General features: G+C 43.6%; 1 protein-coding gene across 1 annotated transcript in view; it reads right to left on the bottom strand.

Annotated features, from left to right (window-relative positions):
- The window catches only part of ch25hl3 (cholesterol 25-hydroxylase like 3), a 15001-nt gene extending 7005 nt beyond the window's left edge, over positions 1–7996 (bottom strand). The window contains exon 1 of the mRNA XM_034171230.1: positions 7470–7996. Within this exon, the coding sequence (XP_034027121.1) occupies positions 7470–7900 (431 nt within the window). The 5' untranslated portion in view covers positions 7901–7996. The remainder of the gene's footprint in view (positions 1–7469) is intronic.
- Between the last annotated feature and the right edge of the window lie 2396 nt (positions 7997–10392).

The raw sequence follows: 10392 nt of genomic DNA, 5'->3' as shown, positions 1-10392 counted from the left end.
TGCTGAGATAATCCATCCCACCTCACAGGTGTGCCATATCAAGATGCTGATTAGACACCATGATTAGTGCACAGGTGTGCCTTAGACTGCCCACAATAAAAGGCCACTCTGAAAGGTGCAGTTTTATCAAACAGCACAATGCCACAGATGTCGCAAGATTTGAGGGAGCGTGCAGTTGGCATGCTGACAGCAGGAATGTCAACCAGAGCTGTTGCTCGTGTATTGAACGTTCATTTCTCTACCATAAGCCGTCTCCAAAGGCGTTTCAGAGAATTTGGCAGTACATCCAACCAGCCTCACAACCGCAGACCACGTGTAACCACACCAGCCCAGGACCTCCCCATCCAGCATGTTCACCTCCAAGATCGTTTGAGACCAGCCACTCGGACAGCTGCTGAAACAATCGGGTGCATAACCAAAGAATTTCTGCACAAACTGTCAGAAACCGTCTCAGGGAAGCTCATCTGCATGCTCGTCGTCCTCATCGGGGTCTCGACCTGACTCCAGTTTGTCGTCGTAACCGACTTGAGTGGGCAAATGCTCACATTCGCTGGCGTTTGGCACGTTGGAGAGGTGTTCTCTTCACAGATGATTCCCGGTTCACACTGTTCAGGGCAGATGGCAGACAGTGTGTGTGGCGTCGTGTGGGTGAGCGGTTTTCTGATGTCAGTGTTGTGGATCGAGTGGCCCATGGTGGCGGTGGGGTTATGGTATGGGCAGGCGTCTGTTATGGACGAAAAACACAGGTGCATTTTATTGATGGCATTTTGAATGCACAGAGATACCGTGACGAGATCCTGAGGCCCATTGTTGTGCCACATCCAAGAACATCACCTCATGTTGCAGCAGGATAATGCACGGCCCCATGTTGCAAGGATCTGTACACAATTCTTGGAAGCTGAAAATGTCCCAGTTCTTGCATGGCCGGCATACTCACCGGACATGTCACCCATTGAGTATGTTTGGGATGCTCTGGACCAGTGTATACGACAGCGTGTACCAGTTCCTGCCAATATCCAGCAACTTCGCACAGCCATTGAAGAGGAGTGGACCAACATTCCACAGGCCACAATTGACAACCTGATCAACTCTATGCGAAGGACATGTGTTGCACTGCATGAGGCAAATGGTGGTCACACCAGATACTGACTGGTATCCCCCCCCCCAATAAAACAAAACTGCATCTTTCAGAGTGGCCTTTTATTGTGGGCAGTCTAAGGCACACCTGTGCACTAATCATGGTGTCTAATCAGCATCTTGATATGGCACACCTGTGAGGTGGGATGGATTATCTCAGCAAAGGAGAAGTGCTCACTATCACAGATTTAGACTGGTTTGTGAACAATATTTGAGGGAAATGGTGATATTGTGTATGTGGAAAAAGTTTTAGATCTTTGAGTTCATCTCATACAAAATGGGAGCAAAACCAGAAGTGTTGCGTTTATATTTTTGTTGAGTGTAAGAAAACTAAAGTTGCTTTTTCAATCAATTTGGTGCATCAAAGTAGGAATACCGGTGAACGCCTCTGTGACAAAAGATGTTACTTTACATGAACAGAAAAAAAAAACCCACCACACAGAGGGGAGGTCATACGTTTACATGCACCTCTTCAAAGACAAAGGCTGAAGTTTGGACAGACGGAAAGACTTAAAGAAGACTTCAAGGAAAACAAGCTTCAGGACTAAACAGTACAGAGAAAAAAGTCAGTCTCTACTGAAAAGTGGCATAGCATTAATTAAACCTGTGATTTGCACTGACGCCTCAGTAATTAACTCAATGACTTTTCTTTGCACTCATGTACTGTGAAGCTGAAAAAGTAATCAGTTAACTTTCTTAAAAGAAATGACTCTTTGGCCCATTTAAAAACAGTAACGTGTTCTTTCTGAAAGAAAATTTAATTAGAAACCATCTGTTGATTCAGTCTTGTCATGTTCTAAATAAATAAACAATACGGCCCTCTAGTGGCTGATAGGTGAAAGTGCGGACTGGCTTCCATTTCAAAACTTAATTATTGTAAAATAATGAAAAACTAAATCTAAAAAAACTATCGCAAGGTGTTCCCAAGCAAGTTGGGAAATATAATCCCTCCAGTGTGTTCTGGGGCATCCCCAAGGTCTCCTCCTGGTTCAACGTGCCTGGAAGACCTCCCTAGGGAGATAACCGGGGGGGGATCCTCACCAGATGCCCAAACCATTTCAGCTGGCTCCTTTCAATGTGAAGAAGCAACGGCTGTACTCAGAGTCCCTCCCAAATATTTGAGCTTCGAGGAGATGAGTGAGGAAAGCCACCAAGATAACCAGACAACCCTGATGATGATATAGGCTTCTGTGGCAGTGACTGCAGAAATTGTGCATTGTGCAAGTTTTGCACTTTACATCACCACTCATGGCTTCACAGTACAGTGGAGCAGAGAAAAAAAAAAATTCTTTCAGCAAACAAATCAAATCCAGGCTTGCATCTCCGATGTGTGTTCCAGGAAACTGCAGCTGAACTTTCAAGTTTTCTTTTCTTTTCTGTTTTTTTTTCCTCCTCTGTACCACTTCATCATAAAGTTGTGTAACTGCTGATGCAAAATTCAAAAACCTGCACTGTGCAACCACAGAAGCCGATAACTTCTGGGTTGTCTGGGTGTCTCGTCTTTCCTCATTTGTCTCCTTCTTGCACGTTCCCTTCATTTTGAGGACTTTCTATTCCACACAGTTTTACCAGAGAAGTACCATACTGTTTGTAGTTCTTCAAAGCTGATGTAAATAAAATCCAAGACATAATCAGTGGTTTGGACATGTTCATGTATCCATCCTCTGACTTGTCTGAAGAAGACTGGCTGAAGAATTATGGTTGATATGTGTTCATACTAAAAGGGTGCACTTACTGTACTTATTCACGCCATCATTTTGGCTTTTAGATTTTCATTTCTTTTAATTCATGATGTAGAGATTACTTTTCACTGTGAGTTTAAAGGACATATATATATATAAATTTTAATATAAAAAGCCTGATTTTTTTTTTTTTTTTTTTTTTTTTGATGTCCTAAAAAAATTTCAAACGTGTCCAAGCTCATGGGCTTCAATAACTTTCAAGCAGCACTGTATAGTTGCATATCATTCTGAGTTGCCAGGATTAAAAATCACATGAAACTAGCTGGAACACAGATTTTTAATCAAACTTGAAATAGTGCAGCAGATAAGTGAATATTTACTGAGGGATCTTTCAAATGGTGATGCAAGCACCAAATTTGGCACACATACTCCTTAGACATTACTCTTTTAAAAATGCTGGGTACCCACGTGAACTTTCAATAGGCGGCCAAGAAGGGGTCAACTGAAGTATTACACAGGGGTAAAAATTTAAAAATGCTCCAATCATATTGAAAGGTATTCCATATTATTTCTCTGATCATAAAGATTCCAAAAAGGTATAGTTTGGACTATCTGTGAATGAATGTTCCAGAGTTATGGGGTAAAAACAGCAAGAACAGTGACAAAGGTCAGTTTCAATTTGTACAGGGGTCAAAAGTTAAAGTTGCTCCAATTTTGGTAAAAAGTGATGCAAATTATTAGTTGGGTGAATACGGTTTTAAAAAGGAATAGTTTGCATCATGTATCATGCTTAGTTATCATGTTAGGCTGGGCGAATTGGAGACTCGGCTCCGCACTGTGGAAAATTCTACAGCCAGCCAGGCCCCTGTAGTCGGTGTGGACCAAGGTAGCTTAGCCGCCTATAGTTTCCCTCTTGCAGATCCCGAGCAGCCGGGAAAGCAGGCCGACTGGATGACTGTGAGAAGGAAGCGTAGTTCTAAACAGAAGCCCAGTGTACACCGCCAACCCGTTCACATTTCTAACCGTTTTTCCCCACTCGACAACACACCCGCCGAGGATCAAACTCTGGTTATTGGCGATTCTGTTTTGAGAAATGTGAAGTTAGCGACGCCAGCAACCATAGTCAATTGTCTTCCGGGGGCCAGAGCAGGCGACATTGAAGGAAATTTGAATCTGCTGGCTAAGGCTAAGCGTAAATTTGGTTAAGATTGTAATTCACGTCGGCAGTAATGACACCCGGTTACGCCAATCGGAGGTCACTAAAATTAACATTGAATCGTGTGTAACTTTGCAAAAACAATGTCGGACTCTGTAGTTTTCTCTGGGCCCCTCCCCAGTCGGACCGGGAGTGACATGTTTAGCCCCATGTTCTCCTTGAATTGCTGGCTGTCTGAGTGGTGTCCAAAAAATGAGGTGGGCTTCATAGATAATTGGCAAAGCTTCTGGGGAAAACCTGGTCTTGTTAGGAGAGACGGCATCCATCCCACTTTGGATGGAGCAGCTCTCATTTCTAGAAATCTGGCCAATTTTCTTAAATCCTCCAAACCGTGACTATCCAGGGTTGGGACCAGGAAGCAGAGTTGTAGTCTTACACACCTCTCTGCAGCTTCTCTCCCCCTGCCATCCCCTCATTACCCCATCCCCGTAGAGACGGTGCCTGCTCCCAGACCACCAATAACCAGTAAAAATCTATTTAAGCATAAAAATTCAAAAAGAAAAAATAATATAGCACCTTCAACTGCACCACAGACTAAAACAGTTAAATGTGGTCTATTAAACATTAGGTCTTTCTCTTCTAAGTCCCTGTTAGTAAATGATATAATAATTGATCAAAATATTGATTTATTCTGCCTTACAGAAACCTGGTTACAGCAGGATGAATATGTTAGTTTAAATGAGTCAACACCCCCGAGTCACACTAACTGCCAGAATGCTCGTAGCACGGGCCGAGGCGGAGGATTAGCAGCAATCTTCCATTCCAGCTTATTAATTAATCAACAACCCAGACAGAGCTTTAATTCATTTGAAAGCTTGACTCTTAGTCTTGTCCATCCAAATTGGAAGTCCCAAAAACCAGTTTTATTTGTTATTATCTATCGTCCACCTGGTCGTTACTGTGAGTTTCTCTGTGAATTTTCAGACCTTTTGTCTGACTTAGTGCTTAGCTCAGATAAGATAATTATCAATCAATCAATTTTATTTATATAGCGCCAAATCACAACAAACAGTTGCCCCAAGGCGCTTTATATTGTAAGGCAAGGCCATACAATAATTATGTGAAAACCCCAACGGTCAAAACGACCCCCTGTGAGCAAGCACTTGGCTACAGTGGGAAGGAAAAACTCCCTTTTAACAGGAAGAAACCTCCAGCAGAACTAGGCTCAGGGAGGGGTAGTCTTCTGCTGGGACTGGTTGGGGCTGAGGGAGAGAACCAGGAAAAAGACATGCTGTGGAGGGGAGCAGAGATCAATCACTAATGATTAAATGCAGAGTGGTGCATACAGAGCAAAAAGAGAAAGAAACACTCAGTGCATCATGGGAACCCCCCAGCAGTCTAAGTCTATAGCAGCATAACTAAGGGATGGTTCAGGGTCACCTGATCCAGCCCTAACTATAAGCTTTAGCAAAAAGGAAAGTTTTAAGCCTAATCTTAAAAGTAGAGAGGGTGTCTGTCTCCCTGATCTGAATTGGGAGCTGGTTCCACAGGAGAGGAGCCTGAAAGCTGAAGGCTCTGCCTCCCATTCTACTCTTACAAACCCTAGGAACTACAAGTAAGCCTGCAGTCTGACAGCGAAGCGCTCTATTGGGGTGATATGGTACTATGAGGTCCCTAAGATAAGTAATACTGAGAAATCTTGGAGTCATTTTTGATCAGGATATGTCATTCAATGCGCATATTAAACAAATATGTAGGACTGCTTTTTTGCATTTGCGCAATATCTCTAAAATTAGAAAGATCTTGTCTCAGAGTGATGCTGAAAAACTAATTCATGCATTTATTTCCTCTAGGCTGGACTATTGTAATTCATTATTATCAGGTTGTCATAAAAGTTCCCTGAAAAGCCTTCAGTTAATTCAAAATGCTGCAGCTAGAGTACTAACGGGGACTAGAAGGAGCGAGCATATCTCACCCATATTGGCTTCTCTTCATTGGCTTCCTGTTAATTCTAGAATAGAATTTAAAATTCTTCTTCTTACTTATAAGGTTTTGAATAATCAGGTCCCATCTTATCTTAGGGACCTCATAGTACCATATCACCCCAATAGAGCGCTTCGCTCTCAGACTGCAGGCTTACTTGTAGTTCCTAGGGTTTGTAAGAGTAGAATGGGAGGCAGAGCCTTCAGCTTTCAGGCTCCTCTCCTGTGGAACCAGCTCCCAATTCGGATCAGGGAGACAGACACCCTCTCTACTTTTAAGATTAGGCTTAAAACTTTCCTTTTTGCTAAAGCTTATAGTTAGGGATGGTTCAGGGTCACCTGATCCAGCCCTAACTATTCCTATTAGCTCAACCAGTAATTTGCACCACTCTGCATTTAATCATTAGTGATTGATCTCTGCTCCCCTCCACAGCATGTCTTTTTCCTGGTTCTCTCCCTCAGCCCCAACCAGTCCCAGCAGAAGACTGCCCCTCCCTGAGCCTGGTTCTGCTGGAGGTTTCTTCCTGTTAAAAGGGAGTTTTTCCTTCCCACTGTCGCCAAGTGCTTGCTCACAGGGGGTCGTTTTGACCGTTGGGGTTTTTACATAATTATTGTATGGCTTTTGCCTTACAATATAAAGCGCCTTTGGGCAACTGTTTGTTGTGATTTGGCGCTATATAAATAAAATTGATTGATTGATTGATTACAGGGTAGCATATGTCAGAATGTGTTAGAATCCAGTGGATGCTGATATTGTTTAACCTTTACTTTGCAAACCAAGCACGCAACACAGTCAAAACTATTCCATTTATTAATCCTATTAGCTCAACCAGTAATTTGCACCACTTTTTACCAAAACTGGAGCAACTTTAACTTTTGACCCTGTACAAACTGAAATGGACCTTTCTCAGTGTTCTTGCTGTTTTTACCCCATAACTCCAGACCATTCATTCACAGATAGTCCAAACTATACCTTTTTGGAATCTTTATGATCAGACAAATAATATGGAATACCTTTCAATATGATTGGAGCATTTTTAAATTTTGACCCCTGTGTAATACTTCAACTGACCCCTTCTTGGCCGCCTATTGAAAGTTCACGTGGGTACCCGGCATTTTTAAAAGAGTAATGTCTAAGGAGTATGTGTGCCAAATTTGGTGCTTGCATCACCATTTGAAGCATTTTTTTCAGTTATCCGCTGCACTAAAAGCATTTTTCAATTCTGACCCCTGCCTGGCTCCATCTGCCACCCTGGATGGCCACCATACCTGTAGGTCCTGGAACACTGAGGTTGGACTCTTTTGGTTAAGTCAAAACTGACATCATGGACTTTTAAAGAAGCGGGTCAGAGGTAGCTGCACGTGCAGTCTTATGTTTTTTCTTTTAATTTATAATTGTTAAAAACAAACAGTGTTGTGAAAGTGAGAGTGAAAACATGAGTCGGCAGCATCTAACTGGTTTTCCTCTTCCTGTCGTAATCCTGCAGAAAATGTGTGCCGGCGCGGGCTCACCTGTGCAAGCAGAAGTGCCAGAGAAAGAAGAGCGTGTCGAAGAGCAGAAAACACCCGAACACGTCCACAAAGAGCTGCCAGCAGGACGGAGCCGCGTCCGGTAAGACGGGGCTGCGCAGCCTGTGGAAGAGCGCGGTGACCGGGAGCACCACGCCGACGTATCTGAGCAGCAGTCTGCACAAACAGTCCGTCCAGCGCCGCAGAGACGGCGGAGCCTCGGAACGTGCACAGATCCTCCAGGAGCGGACCCGCGGGGAAACGGCGCACAGCGCGTCGAGCGCAAAGAAAGGCGCACAGAGCAGCATGTGCGTCAGCAAGGCGTAGCAGGCGGCCAGGTACGGGGACAGCAGGATGTCCTCGTGTCCCTCTCTCACGTAGTCCCAGAGTCCCTGGAGGACTCTGCCATCCGATGGAGACGCGTTCATCACCATCACCGCGCGGTCCGTGCGTAAAACTCTCCTCCAGTCGCTGCGCCGCCTTGCGGGATGGTGGTGTCGGACCGCGTGCCGTCAGACGGTCTAGAAACTCAGGGGGGTTCCGACGAGTAACGTTTAGCTCACAGTCACCAAGTCTCAAGACTGAACGATCCCGTCACTGGCAGCCTGTTAAGATGAGGTCACGTGATTTATGGAAAGCGAAACTTGTTGCTTCCGTGGGTTGATTTAATAGAAAAATGTAAAGGGGGGTTTCATTATACATGACTGCATTAAAGGAGAAGTTCGGCTTTTCTCAACCTAGGCTCTACTTTTAGATGTTTTGGGCATCATCTTTTCAGTTCGGACGAAAATTTATTTAATTGCCACATGTTTTAAATTTTGAACACAAACAGTAAGCAGAAGCGAATCCAGTGGCGGCTCCAGAGATATTTTTCTGCAGGTCTTTTCATGAGGGTGCTGTGGGCTCGTGTGTCATGACGGCTCTCTGCTACACCTCTGCCACATTCACTGGCATGCGTACACATAGTCACATTCTGATCTGCGACAGTCACTAATGACATACAGAATGACCAAAATCATGCACAAACCTAGGCTACTGTTCAATATAAATATCCAGACTTACACATGTAGCCTATAGCCTCAGGAAAAAAAATGCTAACAGCAGGCAGAGAAAAACTCTTATATCTACCATTGATGTCTTCCTGACAGTGCAATGCGCCTGTTGTTGTGGTTAAGAGCAAAAGCATCAATGATTTGGTTGCTGTCCAGAATCTGTGTTCTCTGAGGGGTGATTGCCAGGCGTGACACCGGGTCACTGGTTTGTCTGTATCTATAGGGGACACAGACGTCACTTCTTTCCAGTTCCACTCATGGATATTTGGGCAACAAAAAAGGAAACATTTCAGCAACTTGAAACTACACTCACTGCACGACGACGTCATCATTGATGCTGGAAAAACTTGTCCATTCCTTTGTCTCCTCTAAGCTTGACTACTGTAACTCCCTGCTCTTTGGGTTCTCTGGAAATAAAAAAAACCTTCAAAGGCTCCAATACATTCAAAACAGTGCAGCTAGAATTCTGGTGAGAGTTCGTAAACAGGAGCACATTGCACCTATACTCCATAACCTTCACTGGCTCCCCATCACCTACAGAATCCATTCTAAGATTGCTCTCATCACCCACCATTGCATCCATGGCAATGCTCCCACATACCTCAAAGACCTCCTCACTCCCCCCACATCCTCCTGTTCATACAACACTAATCTCCATCTCCCTTGCACCAAGCTTCACACCATGGGAGACAGGGCCTTCTGTTCAGCTGCTCTTCATATTTGGAACTCCCTCCCTGACCATCAGAGGGCTCCACAAGCTGTGGAAGCTTTAAAAAAAAAAAAGCCTCATGACATACCTGTTTAGACAGGCCTATCACAGGTCTCAGTAATTTGAATCTGTTGCAGCTTAGTCTTTTTATTCTATTTTATTATTTTATTTTGGATTTATTGTATTCTGGTGATTGTTTTTATCTTAAGATTTTCTGTATTTATTCTCTTACTTATTCTTGGTTTTGTTTTTTTCCTGTAGCACTTTGAGATTTTTATTAATGAAAGGTGCGTTATAAATAAAATTTCTTATCATGACATTGTTGAGCGTGATGTCATTGAACATCATGTTACACTCAATTTGTGTAAAACAATCAGTTCTGTTGATGAACCTTTATTTTCTTTTATGAGTGGAATATTTATCTAATCACATGAATCTGAAAATGCCACAAGTGTCTTACTGTGGAAAACTGGAAGGATGATGTCATCGCCCTGCCTCTGTAACATGATGTTAACAGTGTCATTTTACTGTGAAATTTAGCTCTTTTTTTTTCTTCTTGTTGGTGGTGGGACTAAGTGCCAGTGTCCTCCAGCTCAGTCTGAGAAACTCACCCAGAGCAGACAGATGCTGAGGGACTTCTTCAAAAACTCTTTAAACTAGAGACATTCATCACGAAATGCCCTGCGCACAGTATTATTTTCCATGCAAAGTGCAGTAATATGTACCTGTATGGGGTGGGTATTTGGTTGAAGCCTTATGTGTTTGATGTAAACTGGGATATACAATGGAAAAAATTGGAAATTGGCATAATATTTATTTAGAGGATGTGACAAACAGTGACCATAAAAAGTCGGTCACAGTCGCCAGCCTTCAAAACAAATCTAACCACTGGTGACCTTGAAACGGAGGTCAAGGTCACCGGCCTTCAAGCTCATGTGAAGTACTCCTCCAAGGCATGTACCCACCAAATATGAAGTTTCTGCGAGCAATAGGTGCAAAGCTACGTTGCGGCGAACGAATTGCTGCCGGACAGCCGGCGGATGGACAACCCGGACGCTATATGCCCCGCCTCACGGCACAGACGCCGCGCAGGGCATAAAAAACCTCTTAAGTAACTTCCATCATAACGAATGAATGCATTTCCAGACATTATCTTCCAAAACAA

This window comes from Thalassophryne amazonica, chromosome 5 (assembly GCF_902500255.1).
Source record: "Thalassophryne amazonica chromosome 5, fThaAma1.1, whole genome shotgun sequence".
In the NCBI taxonomy this organism is placed as follows: Eukaryota; Metazoa; Chordata; class Actinopteri; order Batrachoidiformes; family Batrachoididae; genus Thalassophryne; species Thalassophryne amazonica.
This window is presented reverse-complemented; position numbering and strand designations above follow the sequence as displayed.